General features: G+C 37.0%; 3 protein-coding genes across 3 annotated transcripts in view; 1 reads left to right on the top strand and 2 right to left on the bottom strand.

The window, feature by feature from the left end:
- The window catches only part of LOC126789913 (casein kinase 1-like protein 10), a 308,889-nt gene that overhangs the window by 276,307 nt on the left and 10,368 nt on the right, over positions 1-22,214 (top strand). The gene's annotated exons all lie outside the window — the stretch shown is intronic.
- Positions 29-8,611, bottom strand: LOC126789903 (COP1-interacting protein 7). Its single transcript, XM_050515979.1, has 13 exons — positions 8,328-8,611; positions 7,850-8,029; positions 7,425-7,545; positions 7,307-7,346; positions 6,764-6,816; positions 6,623-6,678; positions 6,354-6,506; positions 6,039-6,232; positions 4,184-5,721; positions 2,503-3,441; positions 1,491-1,887; positions 553-615; positions 29-459 (listed from the first exon to the last, which is right to left on the bottom strand). The coding sequence occupies exons 1-13, from the start codon at positions 8,384-8,386 to the stop codon at positions 386-388; spliced, it is 3,867 nt and encodes a 1,288-aa protein (XP_050371936.1). The 5' UTR covers positions 8,387-8,611; the 3' UTR covers positions 29-385.
- LOC126789919 (epsin-3) lies at positions 13,759-15,741 on the bottom strand. The gene is made up of 4 exons (XM_050516000.1): positions 15,644-15,741; positions 14,921-15,043; positions 14,670-14,831; positions 13,759-14,407 (listed from the first exon to the last, which is right to left on the bottom strand). The coding sequence occupies exons 1-4, from the start codon at positions 15,739-15,741 to the stop codon at positions 13,759-13,761; spliced, it is 1,032 nt and encodes a 343-aa protein (XP_050371957.1).

The following is a 22,214-nucleotide window of genomic DNA, read 5'->3' as shown; positions in this document are numbered from 1 at the left end:
CATACAAGTAGTCTAACATAGCATACGATAATGGTTAATCTCGAAAATTATACCTATTTTAAAGGGTGACCATCGAAAAGTTGCAGGAGCAATCTGCAGTCCAATTTATAAGTGATTGCTCTCTGGGAAATCTACTTGAACCTTGGATTTTCACGTGAGATCCAAGGGTGGAATATATCAATCCCCTTTCCAGCAAACTATTTCCACAAAAAAAAATTAGTCAAGCCCTGCAACCATTTGGATGAAGCAGGAGGGGAACTACAAACTCATTCGCCAGGCAACCCGAACATGAATATACAAAGCAAGTGCTACAACAACAAAACTAAGGTATAACTTTCACACATACTAAACCGGAGAATCTTCCAATTTGTAAGCATTTACGCCTTCATGTTGTCAGCTTCTTTTCACTGGTTTTGCTTCGGAATGGGGACAACAAGGAGAAGTGGCGAGAACCTGTACCTGTAATGATATAAAAGAAACTCATTTGTCACAATTATCGAAAGAGAAAGAATAAGTGAAGCAAAGCATGTTTCTGAATTGTAAACCACATACCCTTTGATGTGGTAGAGGAATTAGGAGTTTCATCTTGAGATATCAGATTCTTTAAAGTATACACTGATCATAAGCACAAAAAATGGCTGTCAATTCATCTAACTATGTAAGGACTTATTATCAATTCATTTATAACACTCTAGGCCTCAACTGAAAGTTTTTACAAATAGCACATAGAAGGAAAACCGAAAAGAGCCTAGATAATACAAAAAGAGAAGAAACGGATGTCACGAGAAAATGAATCAGGCCTTTCGGGCCAGTGTGCCACATTGAAAACTAATTAAGATTACATGTGATCATTTAGCACTCACTGGTGGTGTCAGGAGACAGTATGAAAATATATAATCTATAAATGCATTGTACTTTCACTTATTTGTATGAGAGGGAAGAGACAGTTCACAACATTAACCCTTCTAAAACAAAACATGAGTTATATGACTGATCAAAGAGTGCAACTCTACATGGATCACCATCAAAATGTAATTAATCTATTTTGTGTCCTCTCTCCAAAAAAAGAAAATTCTATTTTGTGTCTATTTCCTCTATTTTAATACAAAAACTGAAGAAAACACCCTAAGTTGTTTCTCTTGTCCTGAATTACAGCTTTTCTTACATATTGTGTAGATAACCCAAGTAATGTTAGGTGAATATGTATGCTATTACGTGATTAAAAATCTGTAGAACAGTATTTACTTAGAAATGCACTCCAGTTTTTTCTAATCAAATAACAATGTATGACCCCAGCAGCCAGTTCCCCTGTTAACATAATCTCTGGCCATGCCACTACAGAGAGAGTTATAGAAGATTAACGACCTTGAAGAAAGCACATGACTTTCAATGTGACTGACAGAGACGACAATCTATAGAAACTTATAAAGAATGTGAAAAACCATCAATATGTCTTTGTTTATGGGTGTTCTGGGTTTAATGCAAGTTACCTTCACTAGAAGACACAGTGTTCGTGCCATTATCATCTGCTTCAGAACCATTCATTCCCGCATTATCTGGTTCACCTGATGATGAGCCATGGTTCTTTCTTCCAAACTTTAACAGCCGTCTAAACCCTTTCGATGATTCCTTTACCTGGGGCTTTTCAACAGTTTCTGGTATCTTTTCTAGTTTCAAATAACTAGACTCGGATACATATGGTTTAACAATTGCTGTGCCTGTTGCCATGGTTTCTGAGCTTGTTGAGAGTGCTTTTCCATACGCAGAATTCACGGTACATGGATCTTCCAGTGAAGATTGCCCCACATAAGGAGCTTGATATGGTTTATCAACGGTAGTATTGCTAAAAAACTTTGGTGTTTCTTTCTCTGTATTATCCTCAGGGGCCTATCCACCAAAGACGTATACTGAAGTGTTAGACTACCAGGAAAGATTAGCACAACAACAACGCAAAGTTGATCCCCACAATTATACAAGTAGAAAAGATTTACTATTCCAGGAAAGATATATCTATGTATAACCTTCAGTTGAAGTGGAAGGGCCTTGCATATATAAATACACACTTATACGTGGATGTGCATAAAAAGAAATATGTGAACTTGGTACAGTGGTCCCACCTTAAATTTACAACAGAATTTCAGAAATTCTGATGCTATGGCATGTAATATATAAATTCAAATAACAAATTAACTAGAATAGTAAGTGGCTCGCGCACATACAACAACATTATGTCAGGTGGGAGCACTGAACCATATATAGATAGACTGCATACAAGAAAACCTTATGAATCTCCTCCTTTCATCAGGTCGCAAGTTTTGCAGTATGCAAGATTTGAGACATATATGATTACTTGCAAGTAAAATCGTCAAATGCAAGTCAGACACCATGGTTAACCACTTAACGCATGTTATTTTAGTCAAAAAATTCAAAATAGTCCATTGCAGTTGACATAATTAAAGGTATAAAAGCTCAAGCAAGTTGTTTGTCATCGACCAACCGTACCTCATTAAATTGAACCCGCTGATGTAATAGCTCATGAACAGGTTCTCTATCGACCGCATCTACTGTACTTAGTGAAACTGGTGCTCGAATAGCAGCATAATCTGATACCACTTTTGTTTTCTCCCGAACATGCTGTCCTTTTCCAATCTCTGAATTTTGTTCAGGTGCATGTACAAGAGGAATGGTAGGTTTCTCAAGCATCATAACAGTTTTCTCAATTACTGGGTTGTCATCTTTATCACTATGATGCGTGCTTTTGTCATCATTCCTCTTCAGTTGAGCACCTCCAGAGGTAGGTTTCACTAAAATATCATTCTGGATTGTTTCTTTGACTGTTGATGTGCCTTGTGCAGAAGCTGATCCCTTGGATGTTCTGATTTTCAATTCTGGGAGGCTAGCAGCCTTGCTTTTGTCATAGTTCACTATAGCAGATATTTTCTTGCTCTCAGACCCATCAGATGCTTTTGGCTTCGATACCGTTATAGTGCTTTGTGGCTTCACTGTAGAAACAGGAGCGCTGTTAGACATTTTAGGCTCTGATAATCTTCTAATTCGTGCCATAGATGACTTGGGATCACTTGTAACACCGGTGTTTTCCTTCTTTTTTTCAGGCAATGAAGATACTGACCGGCTTAATCTGTTTCCAGCTGAGTGGCTTCCAGAATTCAATTTGCTAGATTTAGTAGTTTTCTGAGAATCAGTACAGCCACCCATAGACGTGGTTTTAATGGGGAACCTTTGCAGGGGGGATGATGATCCTGGCTCTGAATCACTAAATTTTGATGTTCTGTGAGCGCTTGGTGATAGCTTTGTCAGCCCTTGTTTCCTAGTTTGCTGTGAGGGCAATGGTGACTGAACTGGGATGCTACCGCCTCTAGCAGCAATCCTCTTTTGCCTCTGTATCTTTAAAGCTTCCAGTCGTTTGATCTCTTCTTCTTCCTGAAATCAATAGTTCAAGTCTTAATGTCTTATCATCCTCCCTCTCGCAAGTTTGTTATATGGCTGACCGCAAGGGCATGGGTAAACCAGATGAGATTGCTTGCAAAAAACCGAGTAGCAAATTTCCATAATAAACCATGTAAACAGAAATGGAAAGCAATGTGCAACACGGAACAGATATGACATGGAAACAGATATGGTGAGACTACAGATCTAAAACATTTGCGCTCAAACAAGCAGTGATGTTAACATCACTTTTCGGTTTTGTTTTTTCCTTAATTTTGTGACTTTGGTTTCTCTTCTTAAATTTAAATGTCTCAAACACATATTTGAGGCAACAATAATTTCCTACAAAAGAAAACCGACCCAAAGTCTGAATATAAAGCTGTAAAACTAATAATATAAACCGACACATTTTGTACTTTTTATGCTTCATAACTTTATGTACCACATTTTACATGATTGAATATGCCAAATCAACTAATGTCAGACATGGGCACGCCTGCTTGTAAAAGTGACTGTGCTTCATTGTTCTTTTACACACTTATCTGATCGAACATGCAATATAAGATGGATTTCCTACTATTTAAAGTGAATAAAAGTTAAAAGGGAAGTAAATTATAGCAACCACAGATAATATTAACCCATAACCCAAAGAAGTTGAATTCACCCAATCCTCACTAGTATCTTTCTAGATTAACCTTGCAGAATAAAAAACAAAAATAGGAAATTAGGGAATAACCTTTTCTTTCTTCATTTTCTGAAGATCGGCTTTAAAACTTCTTAGTTTCTCAGCTCGGGCTCGAGCTTCCTCCAGCGGACTCAACTTTGAGGGCTTTCCTTTTCTTATAGGCCCCCCAATCTTCTTTTCAGAAGTATTTTGAACGAGCTTAGATTTCCTGTCCTTGTCAGACTTCTTAGCCCCTTTAACGTCACTCACCACATCCTTATGTTTCTTATCCAGAGCAGCAGCACCAGCTATATGAACCTGCATTTCATAATCTAAGGCAGGGTCATAGCTTGTTGAACCCTTTTCTGTACTACGCTGGGGAATTAAGCTCAATTCATCTGGCTCATAATTAACTTGGGCCGCAATCTTATGAGGTATGTCTTCTGATGGGAACTCAGAGTCCATATCAATAGCATTTCTGTCGCTGCTTTCGACATGGTCTAGTGACATTGAACGTAATGGTACTATGTACGCATCATCATTCATGTTGTGTGATGACCTTCTATCCGAACTACGGGTTGCACGCTCAAATCCATTTACAGCAAGCGGATCGGAAGGTGAACCGACAAAACCAGACTGGCTATCTTGTCCATGAATCATAAAATCATCATTGGCACTCCTCCTATATCCAACCCTCCTGCCATCTATTTCTGAACGTAAATCCATTTGGCCATTTATGTTCCTACCATGATCCATCTGGCCCTCTCTCACCATAAACATATCACCATTTGATGACTTCCGCATGCGATTAACATTTCCACTAAAGTCATTTACATCTGTTGTGCTTCCTTCTTGATATTCCCCCCTATGTCGATGGCCAGAAAGTAATGGATCATCCCCATGGTTGCTTTGTCGTCTTTTTGGTTGGACCTTCTTTTCCATAGAAAACATGCCTTGGTCAACATTGCAATTGTCTTCATCAGCATCTCTGAGTAAGAAATTTTGAAAGGCCTGCCAATTGTCCCCATTTGCTTCCTTCTCAGTTGAACCATATTTATCTACAGATTGTGTGTGGTTTCCTTTTCTTTTAGTTGATTTAAGAGAGTTCATAACCTCCAAAATTCCATCCTGCAAATTTCCATCTTCCTCTTCAGTTTGAGAGTCAGAACCTGATTGAGATTCTCTATCTGAAGAATTTTTTCCCTTTGAGGTGATGTAATTAATATTCCGAATAACAACTGTGCCTGATTTCTTTTTACCCGAGCGGCTAGACTTCTTTCGTGACTCCCTCTCCATATCTGTATCATCTGATGATCTTGTTCTTGAAGCATCTAGCTCCCAGGCTTTTGATTCCTCATTCTCGGGACTACCATCCATGGAATGTCTTTTCTGTTTCCTTTTATGACTTTGATTGAGTCTTGGATCCTCTATTGGGTAAGGAGGCTGGAAATATGGGCCATTCCCAGGGAAGTTCTGATAGTAGGGCATGCCTTGCATGGGATACGGTGGATAGCCTGGTAATGCACCCGGAGAATGAACAGGCCAGGGAGGGAACATCTGATGGTTAAACTGGCCTAAAGATGGTTGGTGCTCCAAGGAAGGCCTTTCATCTGGACAGACGAAGAAACAGATACTTTCAGCTAAATAATAATAGTAGTAGAACAAGACAATTAATGCTACAATATTGTTTTTACTTGTGAATAAAGATGGGGGCTTTGTCAGAGTCAAAACATCAAGATTCATTGCATACAAACAAAGTAATGGAAGATAGTGGAACTGTTCACACTTCTTTTTTATAATGATAATCCAGTCTAACTAATTATAAATCTAGATGTAATGGTTACGTGTTCAAAAATAGCAAATTTAGTAATAATACTATGATAGTAACTTATCTGTAGGACAACCTTCTTAAAGGGAGTAGTCTTACCTACATAAGTAACTTTCCCATTATTCTCTGCCAACTCATTTGGCTTGTTGGTCATACTTGAAAGCACTATGCCCGATCCATTCATAGCAGAGAAATCTGTTCGGTTAGACATTGCTTCAGCCGCTTCAATTTCAAGCCATTGGCCAGTCTCATGCTTTCGTTTCCACAGTTCCTTATATCTTCTACAAGCATCCCTGTGGCATTGAAATTCAATATTGAATAAATATTGAAGCATGCAGTCTGCCACATGTTGATATACCATCTTATGTCAACGAAATTATATTTTAATCGGCCAGGAGAAGAAATCCTACTCACATCAAGCGTGAAGCCCCAAAGCATTCAGCAAAAGATAATAATGGTGGCAAATGATCAACGTCAAAACCTGCCGCTACAGCACGAGCAAAAGCCATACCTTGCTCTTTCTGTAACATCTTTTTCCGTGTCTCCAAAACTTTAAGAAGTTGAACTCTACAATAGAATTAGATTTTAATTAAAAAAACTAGCACCCAAAAAATTATCCTGTTTAATGGAAAACCAAATTTTGGTACATCAATCACCAATTAAAGACTACATATGGCACATACTTTGAATTCTCCTCTTGTGCAGTAGAACCATTTGTTTCAGGTTTACGGGAACCAGCCTGTCAATTCATCAAAAGAAGCCCCTGTAAAAGACATTGATCCAACTAAAGATTTAACTGAGATTATAAAGATATAAAAACTCACCTCGAAAAGCACAATTTCTTTCTCTTCATTAGAATCTAGGATTGGATTGTTTCCTGTTAAAATCATCTTTGGTTTCATTATCTTCCAAAGTAGAAATTAAGAACAAAAACTAAAAAAGAGAATCATAGTCTTTCAAAGTATAAATACAATCACAGTATCCAATCTAGTCAAACAGAATCTTTGCCTCCCTATATATGAAAAATAAACTGAAGTGAAAGGAAGTTACAAGAATTGTTAAACTTTCAGTCAAGCTCATGTCCTGAAACGAGCAAGTTTCCTAAAGCTTCCTCATTAACCCCATACAGGTGTACATAGCAAAATGTACAGAAGAAAAGTAGGTTTTGGTATATGGTGACAAGCTAGGGGCACTTTGCAACTGAAAGAGGCGGAAATTGTTACCACCAGAGCTATCAGCATCAAGTGTGCCCATAAGATGGAAAGGTGCAAAAATTTAAAGAAAAATGAAACAGGCAAACATTTGCTGCTTTAGTTACGGTGATATAATTGTGTGAACATATGCATTGTCACTTTTTCCAACATTACCTTCTATGCTGTCCACAGATTTTCCATGATTCTCCTCAACCTGCCACAAAGAAACTGAACTTTACATTTTCTGCAATGATCATACATAGGTCAGTGAATATCAACGCATATCACTTACAGGATTGTATCCCATATCATGATTTCCTTGAATTGTAATTGCCTCCTCAATCTGTAGAATCTCAGACTCTAATGTGTACACGCGTTCCAACACCTCCGGCGTGCTCACAAAGCGAACAAATCTGCAAGCCACCTCACAGATTAGTACAGCATGTCCACATCCTAGGGAGAGTTATTACAGCAGTTATATTGCATGGAAAACCGTCACAACTTAGTAGGACTAAGTGTTTAACTCATATCAGAACCCTAAGAACTATTCTTACATTTATAAACAAATAGAGTAAACTGAAGAACTGGGTCCATATTACCATAAATACATGCATGCATCAAATGCAACAGTTCTTATTTGGCATGGTTAAACTTGGCAGATAAAACAAGTGTCAAATACTCTAAACACTACATAGGCATTCGATTCCCTCAACACACCTTTCGACAGTACTCTTTGTGAACCATGATGCATCAGTACCAGATTCCGGCTCGAGAATAATTGAATAGCCTCCCTTGGCCATCTGTTCCTGCGCAGTCTTCAAGTGGGAAAGAAACGGATTCAACAAACCCGAAGCTATTTTCTCTGTCTTTCCATTTGCAGATATAACCAGGTCACACCTATCAAAACAAACACATCAAAATGAGCACACTTTGGTATGATTGCAACTTGTAAATTACATCTCCAAAAACAACACACAACAAATCAACAATGAAGGAATCACACAGACTAATACACCCCAAAACATCAAAACCCAAAAGCATAAACAACAACCACACTGAGATCATCAAACAAAACAAGAATGCATGTCCAACCAAGTCATTGTTCATAACCCACACAACCCATAAAACCCAAATCAAATCTTCAACAAAACACAATAACCAATGTTATACATTTGGCAAAAACCAAAAAGATTACCTAGTCCGGGTCGGTGTGAGTTGGAACAGAGCCGACTCAAGCCGAGTGGAAGACCTCATCTCCACACCAAACTGATTAAAGGGTACTCAAAGAACCAAGCTTTATCAACAATTGGGAAGGTAAAAATCAGAGACCCATTTAGGAAAGTTATGAACTTTGAACACAAAACAAGGACAACAAGCTCAGAGCTAAAAGATGAGGATGTTTCGGAAGAAACCCAAACGAGAAAGTGTCTGGTTTTTTAGTTGAGAGAGAGAGAGAGAGAGAGAGAGAGAGAGTCAGAGAGAGAGGATCCAAAGGAGTGTACACTTTGGTCTTTGGATGCCAAAACCAGAGAGACCATATTTCCCTGCTGCTCTCAAAAATTATAACAAAGAACGAAAAAAAGGGCTTTGATTTTTGGCCTAGTGGGAAAAGGTAGGGGTGAATTAGGAATATGAAAAAAGTGACTGAATGTGAATGTGACTGAGGTTTATTAATAGTATAGATACGAATTGGTATCACTATTCTGAATGTGACTGAGGTTTATAGTGGGAATTACGACTTTGCCCATGTCTCTTTCAATGGTGCCGTTGAGACTTCTCCCCCGCCTCCGGCCCCCTCCCTAGTTAGCAAGTGGATGGTCTTTAATTAACATAATAACACATTAACACAAACCAAAAAAGGTGGTTTGACTTGACAGAAATGAGTAAATGGATTTGCTTTGTTCAAGTTTTTACCAAAAATGAAAATTAAAAGTTCATAATGTTATGGGTGTTGATGGATTCTTACTTTTCATTTTGAATTTTCATCCATAATAAGAATTGTTCTTTTTTGAGGTATGGTAAGATGTAACTGTAAAGACTTATTTTAAAAAAATTTATTGATGACGAGAATTTTGATTTATAAGTTTAAACAGTACATTTTTTGTACCTTGCCATGTACAGTATAGTAGAGTTCAATTTTTGACTTAATTTTGGCAAGAACGACTATTATGAGCTACGTGTCTTATCATCAAACAATTAGTTAAGTGGTAACGGATAAGATTCATTTCCACGCAATAAAAGACTAATTATTCAACACATTGTTATGAGAAGGTGCAAAGGGCAGCTTGGTTTTTTTACATTTTATCTAAATTTGCTTCAAAAGTTGCGAGTCTTTTGAGTTGAAATGAGGGATGGGGCTCTATGAATGTTTAAGGTCAAAATAGATCAATAATTTATGGTCAAGTAATAGTTTCCATGCTTGAGTTCAAGCAAAGTATTTGATGATAGTCAATATATTAATTGTAGTATGTTATAACCATTATAGATAGTCAAATCGATCATCAACATGAAAAAAGAATTTAATCATCCCACATCAAGAGGCGCACTCTTCTTCAGGTTAGAAGATGATGAGATTTGAGAAGATGGATTATGAATAAACTAATAAGCATTGACTTGTTAGTGCAAAGCACGTACTTCTAATAAAGATTCAAACCATTTGAAGAAATAAAAGACGAGAATATGGAAAATGTCTGCCAAAAGTCCAAAACCAAATGAAGAATTTGATTAGGGATAAACGTAAGGAAAATGTCTAGCAAAGTTTATCAAGAATTTTGATTAGGGATAAACATTGAGCGGCCAATGTCTTTAGGGGCCTATATATATATATATATATATATATATATATATTAGGTGAATTGTCTTCATTGGAATATGACCATTATTGATTTTTGCATATTAATTAAAGTGTCCCTAGCTCGGACCGAGCCCTTTTCTAAAGTCATTGAGTGGAACCAAAAGAAATATGCTAATCTAATGAACAATAGTATAATTAGTAGTCGCTGTTTCTCTACTGTTCTCCAATCTATCCCAAAACATGTGGAGTTCATGAAGATCATATTCCTTAAAGCGGAAGAAAAGAGATCGAGAAAAAAAATTCTGGATGCTGAGTCCAAGACCAACCCATTTTGTTTGAACTTGCTTGGTCCTTTTTGGATTATCCCTGTCTTCTATTGTTATAACGATTTAACTACTCCCACCTTAATCATATATAATCACACAAATTTGACTTCACGTACTGATGTTCTTCTAAGCAAAGACGAGGCATCGATCTCTTGCAACATCAGTAATTTAAAATCTTCTACCATATATAAGAACAAACTTGAAATGGGATTTAATTTGATCATTTCAAGAGTTCCATGTGTTAAACAGCAACAAGCGTGGCTCGTTGACCAACTGTACCGATATTGTCTCAACTTACCCAACTCACAAGTGTTGGGTTTTAATCACAAAAGGCCTCAGTACAATTAGTTATTATCAACCCACTTATAAGCTTTATTTTCTTTGTCGCTTCTTAGATGTGGGATCTCTCCTCTCCAACACGCCCCCTCACGTGCAATCTAATTTTTAGGTATGCACGTGACAGATTAACATCACACATACTGAGACGAAATAAACCAAGGTCCAGTAACCAACGACACTTAGTGACCATCCAATCGGAAACTCTCCGATGGCATGATAATGGCACCCATCTTGGGCCCATGACAAAGTGGCACTCAACTCGGGCTCACGACAGATTGGAGGCGCGACTGAAGAGAGACCCGCTCTGATACCATGTTAAACAGCAATAAGCGTGGCCCGTGGACCAACTGTACCGATATTGTCCCAACTTAGCCACCTCACAGGTGTTGGGTTTTAATCACAAAATGTCTCGGTACAATTGGTTATTATCCACCCACTTATAAGCTTTATTTTCTTTGTCACTTCTTAAATGTGAGATCTCTCCTCTCCAACACCATGCAGTTAGCTAGCTTCATCTTATTTTGTCTTCGTTACTTTTTCTGGCTTTGTTCCATGCAATTATATATTTTGAGTTGAGTATATATATTGTGCAAGTAGGTGCAGAGATCCAACTGGTCTTCAACATTAATTAGCTAGGTATGAGGTTTCTTGGTCTGATGCTCTGAGCTAGTCTGTTCTACACTTCTGGTCTTCTACCGTGCATGAATAATTGTATGTGCAAGGTTGGCCTACTTCACCCACCTTCTGTCATATTCTGTATTATTAGCAGAAACTCTGGGATCATTGGACGTCTTCACCTACAACCAGAATACGTATATGCAACACAATGTGGGCATGGTGAGCAACTGAGCATATATATTATGTCGGTGCAATAGTTTTCACTAACTAGGTGTAGTCGTATACAGTGACCGGAGCCAGGAATTAAAAAGAGGCTGGGCTAAATTTATGTGTTATAATATCATATAAGAAATTAAGGTTATACACTCCGCAATTGAATTTTTGCAATGTGCCGAACATTTTTGAGCAACAGTCATCAATTCCGAACTTTTGGATCTATGAACAAGCCACATTTGTGGGGGGTTTTGTGAGATTTTGGAGGTTGTTTACACGGTTAACACCCACAAATGCTTAATTGCTTATTGCTAATGTTTTTTTGCAGTGTACGTATATCCATCTCCGCTATAGTACGTTGTGGTCTAAGTGGGTCGGAAACGATGCCGAAATGCTTAAACGCAGTTTGAGCCATGGTTGTTGCTGGGTTTCTGGTGATTAATATAGACAATAGGATATATAAGTTTTTGTGATACGCTCCTATTTATAGGCTATAGGCTACTGAAATCTTTTTCCCCGTCAATTTTTAGTCATAACGAAGTAGAACTACAACAAAATTGAGCAACAGTCATCAATTCCATCAAATACTAAGGAATTCTCTAGGAAATAGATTTCTGAATTACCATACCGCACTAATGCATAACAGAATAAATTTTATCAAGGTATGTACACAACCCATAAGTTATGATCAAGTACAACCCAAAGATAAAAAAGAGTTCCTTAAAGAGACATGCAACAACGACAACCTTCAACAATATATAGCGCTTTATCTCCATAGAGATTACTCGGGATTCAAAGGTAGAACAAAATCAACAAATAAACAACCACACATTATCATCCCAGTTAGGCCTGAATGAACGACATGTAAAACAGAGTGTCTAACCCATTGAGATCGATGGACCAAACTCCGATCCAAACAAACGCACCATGAAACAACTAGTAGTCTAATGTGGTGGTTCACAAACTCCTAAGCAACAATCAAACCACGTCCGCCAGTCAAGCAAATAGTTAAGAAATTAAACAACAACAGAATATTGGATCTGGCATCACATTCAAGTGATACAACAACCCTTGAGAAAAAAAAACAGAGAACAATTAAAGCAAGATGAATTACGAGAGACTTGAGCTAATATCTTCACCATACATAGCTCGAAAGATATGATCGAACTTTCCAAAATAGATTTGTTTATTTGCATATTTCCATAAACGGATCCAATACATTTGTTTATACAAATAGAGACTGAACGTCGAGAAACAATCGTAGAGACCTTCTCTTCAACAGTCATGTCTTTGTATAAACAAACGGAATGAATCCTTTATATTTTCCGATCTCCGTCAGAAACAACAACGCAGACTGATATCCAAATGGATGATAGAAAGAAAGAAAGAAAGAAAACACGGGATCCAGTTCCTCTGCTTATTAGCTTATACACTAAACACCACAATAGTTTATAGTTTTGTACAAGCAGAGAGAGAGGAGAGCCTCTACGACTCTACGTTGAGGTGAAGTTGGTGGGTGTTTTAGTGTTTATATAGAAGTAGAATAAGGAGTGACGTGTCGTTGTACGTACCACCGCAAAAACCCTAGTCAAAGGTCAAACCTCAGCGTCATTTCGGTGATGACATGGACGACTTATTGGACCGTACCGGGCCGATGCCCAGAATAGTAAATATTTCAATCTGGGTTTGTCATTTGGTCAGAGTCTGATCGATAGATGCCTTTGATCACTTTGCTCATATTCTGTAGGCATTTCTAATAAAGCAGGTATTTCACTTTGTTTATGAAAGTACAATTTAGTCATCAGCCATGCACTAATTTGAGAATATAATCATGATTCTGGTTTCATGTCAGTGATATACTGATATATTGACGATATCGACCTATCGTACGACTTAAACTACGTACAGCATGTATACATGATCTACATGATAAGCATTTCCATTTAGCCGCTGTCCTTTTCCTTAAAAATGGTTAATTTTCATGTCCTCTCCATCGATGTATATGCAAGGGAAAATGACACTGACAAATTCTGCTTTAATGGGTGTACGTAATACTAGAGGAACCACAATGTACTATTCACTTGAATTGATGATAGAAGGGTGAAATTTACTTGTGATCATCATCGACAATTCGACTAATTAAAACTGTCATGCATATATGTAAAACTCAGTAATTATACAAATTGTTCTAAGAGCTTCAGCTCAAGTTACATATGCATGGGTTAAAGTTCCTAATTCCTAGGTTCTCTGTCTATGCGATTATCACATATACAAAATATGAGACTTCCTATATATATAGTTCCTTACAATCGCAAACATTCTTTCATGTCTCTTCTTCAATACCAAAACGAAGTTTGACGATCAAGCTTATTCTTCCGCATCTCCATTCCAACATCAGAAACACTCCTAAATCCAATATTACCATAAGGTCCATTCCCTCTTCTAGGACTAAGACTAACCAGCTTTGAGCAAATTCCACTTATAATACCGTCCTCCTTCTCATAATATTTGTCATCGTCTCCATCGTCTCCTTCTTCTGATTCAAGTAACGAACTTTTTTCTTCAATTGGAGGGCAATTCCAAATGTGTGATCCTTCCCTACTTTCACTTATTGCAGGGAAATTGCTAGTGCTCTCGTAACGATCATGATCATCATAGCTGTCCCGCAGTCCAACCCGTGAATGGCTTTCCATGGCTTGCGATTTAGTTGGCGATTGTTGATGAATCTTGCTAGTCAGCTCATTGTTTAATTCATTCCATACCGAACTAGTGGTAGAAAATGAGCTAAAGGATGAAGCTCTTGGTGTTTCAGAGTAAGCAGAGGAAGGAGTTGAACATGAAGGAGAAGATGGTGAACTTCCAAACCCTCGGATTTCATTTGTTAATTTGAGAGCTTTAAAACGTGCTTCTCTCAGCGTCGGTCCCCCTCCTAGAAGAATTAGTATTTGGTCCGATTTCTTTTGCATGCTAGAACCCCAGTCGAATCTATCAAGATGAAGAATTAATAGCAAGTACAATAAAAAACAAAAATCATTGATCATGATATATAGGGAATATAATGTATATATGCTCTCTTGCCATAGAACTAATGTCTCATGCATGTTAGTTTGCCAGATTGAATGTGAAACTTCTCAAACCCCTTGTTTAATTAGGAAGAATCATGTCTAAATGTGTATGTGTAATATCCTCATTGAGAGTGCAACATGATCGACTGGATATCTGGACAAGCTAGTTAGCAAGTACGTACCCTCTGTCATCAATGTACTTAAATGATCCCAACTCTTGGATGACTTCTCTGTCACCTTGAAATTCTTCAGCAAAGTCTACAGGGCCATGTGTTAATAAAAACTCCAGAAGTACCAATGCTTTGTAGGATTGCCTCCATTCTTTCCAATCTACGTTATATAACCTACATGCATTTGTATGTATACGTTAATTAACCTTCTGTATACAAAAAATAATCTGCGTACGTACATCATTCTACAGAGAGTACCGTACTTTCTGTGAAGGATGTCAACTATTCTCCAATAGTTCTCCATATCAAAAGAGGCGGCAGCTATTCTAGTCATTGTCTGAGCATCAGGGCTACATGGTTCACCGTTTGTTGCCTCCTCAGCCCACCTTCATGCATGGCATCCAAATTGTTAAATTATATCGTGTTAATATAACAGAAAAATTAAGCACATGCAGGTTAGTTATGAGCCAAACACATGCAGTTCGATCTGTTTTCTGTTTCACCAGTAACCAGGAGATCGAGTAATTGCATCATGTTGTTTTACAAAGGATTAATTACAACAAATATATACTATGGTTGATCATGGTTTCTGATGATGTCATCAAAGTTAGTTCTCCAGACGTTGCACCAGATCGAATGCAGGATTTTATTTACACATACCAATACATATGCACACTACGTAACACGCACACTCGTGTTTTAATTTTACGAAAAATCGGTGAGTCTCTTTAGTATATACCATAAGAAAAAGATCAATGTGATTAACCAAGTGATGGTTAAAGAATCGATATGGCATGCATATACGTACAGGCTAGCTAGATTTAATTAACAGTGAGAAACAATCTAATTAACTGGCTAAACCTAGTGGAAAAGGTAAAATGGAAACCTATTAAACCAAAGACCGGTCTGATATACTAATCAATTAACGTACATAGCCATAGAATCTTCAAAATAACAAACTTTAATTTATATACAGAAAAACTTACAGTTCGGCAGGAGTAACATCGGTGAACGCGAGCCTAGCAGTTTTATATCTCTCTTGCCAAAAATGAGAGGCCTGCCTTTTGAAATGGTCCAGGAACATGGTTTCCGGCCACCAATTAACTCCTTAAACAGTTGTGATCATGAGCGTGGATATCAGTTGTTGACGCAATACATCAGTTATTAGTAGGATCCTAATTAAATTCTCTACTCGGAACAAAATAATAATCCTTAATCTAATCGATCAGATAATAGGAAACATGCAGATTTTCTTCGAATCAGATTATAAAAAAATAAAATTCAGAAACTTCTAGCACCACATTGAGAATAAGGCCTCAAAACTCAGTTCCCCAACCCCATTAAAAGCTTCTTGGTGTAGAAAAAAATCCATGAACTCTTAACAGGAGATTAATAAGATCGATCAACTACTCTATGGGAAACCATGATAATAGCTCGATTAGTGGAGGATCGTTGTACCCATTGAATCTGGAAGAAAAAGACTAATATTAGAAATTTGACTACATGTCTTATTCATGAATGTTTATGGGGAGACCATGACTTATAGGACTTGATACAATCGCCTAATTACTCTCACACAGTTAGATTTGAATTTATTTATAGTTTTTTTTTTCAAAAACGGACGTCAAGCGGTAGTATTGGGTTATATATACACAATAAAATAAAACATCCCAAACTAGATACATAGACATACACAGTACTTCAGTTAAAAAAACAGAGAGAACCGAGAGGTCTAGGGTTTCGAAAAAAAAACTTTCATCCTCTTTCCGGCAGCGCGCCCTAACGGCGTTGTCGTTGGACGAGGTTGCCTAGTTTCCGTCTGTGTTGACGAAAGAAGTTGTGTCCTTGATGGAGGTGGCTAGACTAGAGAGGATTTCCATGGTGTGGCTCGGGTTCGAGGACTTGCATCGTTGATGTTGTCGTTGGGGGTTGGGATCGTCGATGACAAGAGAGATCGTTGCATCGTGTGGAGTCTGATTGCTTCCAGACTTGGTTGAGGCTGGCCATCATCGGTGGAACAATGGCAACGTCTTGGTGGTCGCATTGTGCCAGTGGTCGGAATGCGAACACGAAGGGACGACGGTGCTGTCGGGGTTGGCTGCGAGGATCGTTGACCTTCATGGTCTCCTCTTTTGGGCCTACATCTGATGGGCCTGATCTGGGCTAGTAATAAGGGTTGGGCTCCAAAGTTGAGTCGTGCCCAGTTTTTTTGTTTTAGCTAATGCTTTTATTTTCATTTTTTGTCTGTGTTTTGTTGGAAATAGGTTCCTACTTTAGTTGTGTATGTCTAATCGGGCTTCGCGTATGTGAGTGCACTTTTAGTACCTTGTCTGCTCTAGGTAGGCAGCGAGTTTCTTACTTTGTTAAATGGTCATTGCCACCTAATGGTATGATGAAGTTAAGTGTCGTCGGATTTATTTTCCGGCGGCAACATAGTGGGAAAGTTGTGGTATTGGTAATTATGTTTTGCAGTAGTCAAGTTATTTTTCTGGTATGTCACCGCTATTCTAAAGCAAATAAAGTAGCCGTTAGAGCACTTTTTGCTAGTTGGTGCTTAGTTGAGTACAAGTTTGTAGAGATGTTTGATATTATTTCAGATCTTTGTAATCAGGTGTTTAGACTTTATGTTCCCCCTTGTATTCGTCAATTTCATCAATCCAGATTCAAGAGTAGCCTCACAAGCCCTCATTTTCAAAATAGAAAAAGAAAAAGGAAAAAAAGATGCATAGACGTACGCATCGAAAATTTAAAAGAAACAAACAATAAAGAACCACAAGATTGATGTACATACACATCTAGATCATGAAAGGTAAGTACGTGACTTCGTGTTGCAAGACATCATAACATCATTGATCGAACATGCGTGTGTCAACAAAGCAGTGTAACTCTTGTAGTAATCATAATATACCAATGAGAAGGTGACCAAATGGATGACCGTAGAATGTAGGGTACAACATGAACATAATTTGTTCAAGTGGACTATGTAGAATGTAGGGGTACAACATGAACATAATTTGTTCAAATGGACTATGTAGAATGTAGGGGTACAACATGAACATAATTTGTTCAAATGGACTATGTAGAAACTGACCCATGCATGCGAAACTTTCTAGAAAAAATCTAAGTACGTAATCGCAATGTTACAAATCCTAAATTGAGTGATCGAAGTACCAAGAAAGAGCAACTAAACCCTAAATTGAGTGAAGTACCGAACAATAGCAACTGAACTATCAAGAAACCTGAATCTGGATTTTTAAATTGAGAGTAAAATCACAATTTCTAAAGTCAAGGCCAAGTAGTCATAGCAATCAAACTCTCAAGAACAAGAACTATGGATATGGAATTGTTAACTGGGGCTAAAAATACAATTTTGACTCTTTATAAAAGTTTTAATAAAAAGTGCGGATTGTAAATTAAAAGCACAATTTTCAATATTTCATTGCATTTTATATCTATTTTTAAATTTATTAAAAAAAGTATCTACTAAAAAAGAATAAATTTTTTTGTTTCTTTTGTTCATAAGAGTCTAGGCCTCATCAAATAACCCTTGGACCCTAGTCCGCCCTATAGCCCGACCCTTCATTAGGGCGGGCCAGCTCAAGCCTCTTTCAAATAAGGTAAGATAAGGGTCAAGCAAACGAAACTCGCCCATATCCTCCGGCCCGGCCCTACTGAGCCCTATAGGGCTAAGTCTGGCCCGATCCTAATAACCCACCTTATTTGGCTCGTTTAGACCATAATAATAATTTTTTCTACTTTTAAATATGTTTTTTATATTTTATATACAATACACCTCACCTTTTTTTGTAATTGATTTTGTAAACTTTATGTCTTATACTTGTTGTGAAAAACAACAATGGTTTGAGTAATTTGATATAAGATATTCATATATAATCACTTAGATTTAAAGTTATAGATTTTTTAAGTTAACTCTAAGGCATATATGTATTTATAATATGATCATATATTTGTAAAAAGAGGCTTGTCTTATACTTACAACCACATAAGTAAATTTTGAGAACAAAAATTAAACATAATATTTTTATTTTTATTAAATAAAAAAGGCCATATTCGGCCAGTTTCGGCCATATTTGGAGGATCGGCTTGACCCACCCTCTTAGCCCTTAAAAAATGGGTCTTGAGGGTGAGTAAAAGTTTGAAAATTGGAACCCTAGCCTGGTCTAATCCTATTATTTGTTTACTTAGTCAAAGACCGGTCCGACCCTACTTTAAGACCTAAAATTTAAGATAGAGCTTGGCCCGACCCGGCCATGTCGAGGCCTTACGTTTACTTACTTAGTCTCCAGTATATGACATTTCACTGCAAGAGATTAGTGACGTTGAGACTATGCATGTAGTCCCGCTCACTTGCGGTACGTTACAAAAAGTGACAAGTTCCCCACTATGGTTAGATTTAAATAAAAATAAAAGTTTGTGAACCACTTGACTAGCATAAACATCGTCAACAAAAAACACAACATATGGCGGATATATGACCATTTTCCAAACTATTTATAGCTTATAATCATATAATGTACATACATTATCTTGTGTTGTTTGTTTAAAATTGGTAAAAACCGGTTATTGAAATTTATTAATTTCAATTTAAATTCTTAACAAGTCATAATAACATACACAACGCATGTTCAAACCAAACGAACTGTAAGGTTGTACGTAGTTCTAACGGTTAGTAGCATTTACGTTGACGACTCAAGTTTCAATGTAAATATTTGAATCATATATTAAATATTATTAGTTAATTATCATCATAACAAAAACAGCCGTATACGTATATCTATTATATCTTGCTACCAGAAATTCATAAGAAAGCTATATTCTCAATCCACACTCATGAAACAAAGAAACCCAATATACTTGAAGAACAACACAGAAATAATATATAACTACAATCTGAAAACCCTACCAATCTCTAGGTTGGTAATTCAACTGGATTCAACAACACAACTCCATCAATTAACAATTCGAATTCTTCATACATGGTTCTAAAGTTTCAAGGTCAAATCCATCTGTTCATCATCTGAGTTTCCGTTACAATTGTTATTCATCATTTGCGGGATACGATAATCCAAGAGACTCAGAAATGGCCTTAAACCACGAAAATCCTTCGCTGCTGCCTGACGCTGTGCTGTTTGTTTGGACAATGGTACCGAAGAGTATTCTCCAAATCCAGATCCTAATCCGAGGCTCAAATCTCTTGCCCCTGAAGAATAAGTATGCTGATTAGGGCGTGGATTTGGATTTGGTTGAATATCAACTGCGTTTCTCTGTGAATATGGCAAGGGTGGGAGAGGAGCGAGAGGTGGCAGTGCCGGCAGTTGAACTGGCGTGTAGAACTGCTTGCTGTGGTCAGAATATGGCTGGATTTGTGGTGAGGGATGGAAAGGAATTAGAGTAGCAGTAGTATTAGCAGGACCATGTTGGATCAGAGGGTTCGAAAACGGATTAGATTTTTGAGAAGACATGAGGTGACTGATCTGAAGTTGTTTCCTGACTCTTACGATATCTTCCTCATTCACAATATGAGAGTCTAAGTGGTTTATGAGGGCTTTGGTGCTCAGGAACACACTATCACACAATCTACATGCAATATATGTGTTTCCAGAGCCAGACATGGCTGACAAAGATGATGAAAGATAGGGTTTTGGGGTAGGTTTTGTTTAGTCACTTTAGTGCATCTCTAAAGGGCTATGGAATCATGTATATATAGGGCAGAAGTGTATAACATCCAGAAGGATACTTGTCATTGCATGTATCATTTTACTGCCTGAACAGAACATTAATAGCGTTCTTCAACAAATTAAATTTTTTGACTGATGCTAATCAATTTCTTACCAAATCAGAACAAAGTGCATGACTAAGTAAGAAGACTAGTGAATACAAAGCTTTTGTTTTTAATTGATAAATATGGCACCATTTGGGTTCCTGGATACTGAATTAAGGAGAAATTTTTCAATCCTCCTTTAGTACCACATGACAATGCATAATGACTTTAATTTCCTATTATATTTCGACATGTGGATTTATTACACTAAAATTATAATTTAACATATTTTTATAATAAGTGAAATGACTTTCATAGATATTGATGATGAATTATGATTTCGGGTTTAGAGGTTATGGTGTATGGTTTAGGATTTAGGGTGTATGGTTTAGGGTATGAAGGTTTAAAGTGTAGGGTGTAGAGTTTTATAAAGAAACTCAAAATAGTATTTGATAAAATAGCTGAAATATAATATTTCGAATTAAAACATGCGCGTCAAATTGTGATTGGAATGTTAGAATACTAGACATTGTCATGTGGTACTACGAGAAAACTGAAAAATTTCTCTCGAAATAAGATATTGTATGGACAATAATCGAAACCAGAGCACCACAATTAGGCAAATTAGCATCGAACTTCAGATCTGTCGTATTTAAGATTATTAATTATCCTCTTTTCCACAGCCAAAGAAATCTATATGGTTTGGAAAAAATTTCAAGGACCTTCCATATATTGTGCCACAAATCTACACTTAAATCCTTTTTAGGTATGTGAAACTAAGTATAGCATGCATCACGTATTTTCCTGTTAATGTAATTTATTTTTGCATCCATGCATTAATGTTAATTATCTGGGACATGGATAATATTCCATGTAGAAAACAAAGATTGGTACGGATCGAATTCTCACAAAAAAAAAATTAAACATTTAAGAAGAAGCTATTCTTCCGGGATGGTGGGCGGTGGCTAGTTCATCATCATTATTATTACAATTACATCTAAAAATAATACTGGTTTAATGAAATTAATATACAGAATATAATGATAATGGTAATGTTAATTAATCTAGATAATGATTAGCATACCAAGCTAATCACAACACTGAAACTTCCATACACCAATCTCAATCTTTATTATATGTAAATTAATAACCCAGCATTTATTATGTAATCTCAATCTTTCAATTCATATTATATAACCAAAAAGTACATTTAATGTAGTCTAATCATCTAATGTATTAGTACGTACTGTACGTACAAACTACACCTGAGGATGACGAATTTTGAGAAATTGGATGCTTAATTTGGGGATAAACCGTGTTTTCAGTGGTGTTGATTATTAAGGTATTATAATGATCATTTGATGTTTGATAAGAGCGTGTCCTTGGTCTTGGACCTTCAATAAACAGCTGAAGATACAATTGCTTGTTCTTGCGTGTACGACCTATTTCTATAAATTCTCAAGGATATATATCTCCCTATCTAGCTAGTGTCAAACAGTAGATTGCATGATCCTTTCAATCTGGAATGAGACTAAATCGAGTAAATAAGTTGCTACTTGAATTTGTAGTTGGAACTAATAAGAGGTTGAACCCAGACAGCTCCGGAGGGGAACGAGATTGCTACACTCGGGAATCTACGTATACCAACGTTCTCTTCCTAGATGCATGATTAAGATCGTGAGTGTTAGAAAAAAAATGGGAGTGAGAAGTTACAGAGAGATTGTAAGAGAAAAAAATTAGAATTGGTTTTTACATCATTTTATTTATTACTATAT

The sequence above is a fragment of the Argentina anserina genome, chromosome 4, assembly GCF_933775445.1.
Source record: "Argentina anserina chromosome 4, drPotAnse1.1, whole genome shotgun sequence".
Taxonomy (NCBI): domain Eukaryota; kingdom Viridiplantae; phylum Streptophyta; class Magnoliopsida; order Rosales; family Rosaceae; genus Argentina; species Argentina anserina.
The sequence above is the reverse complement of the archived record's forward strand: the minus strand, read 5'-3'. Positions and strand labels throughout refer to the sequence as shown.

What these genes read in the sequence shown, in the direction of transcription:
- LOC126789919 (XM_050516000.1), bottom strand. Translation starts at nt 15,741, where the DNA reads ATGTTCCTGGACCATTTCAAAAGGCAGGCCTCTCATTTTTGGCAAGAG. An exon ending in GATGTTACTCCTGCCGAACT is followed by an intron (nt 15,044 to 15,643) that starts GTAAGTTTTTCT and finishes CCATGCATGAAG; the next exon opens with GTGGGCTGAGGAGGCAACAA. An exon ending in GTTGACATCCTTCACAGAAA is followed by an intron (nt 14,832 to 14,920) that starts GTACGGTACTCT and finishes AAATGCATGTAG; the next exon opens with GTTATATAACGTAGATTGGA.
- LOC126789903 (XM_050515979.1), bottom strand. Translation starts at nt 8,386, where the DNA reads ATGAGGTCTTCCACTCGGCTTGAGTCGGCTCTGTTCCAACTCACACCG. An exon ending in ATCTGTGGACAGCATAGAAG is followed by an intron (nt 6,817 to 7,306) that starts GTAATGTTGGAA and finishes TGATTTTAACAG; the next exon opens with GAAACAATCCAATCCTAGAT. An exon ending in AGCGGGTTCAATTTAATGAG is followed by an intron (nt 1,888 to 2,502) that starts GTACGGTTGGTC and finishes TTTGGTGGATAG; the next exon opens with GCCCCTGAGGATAATACAGA.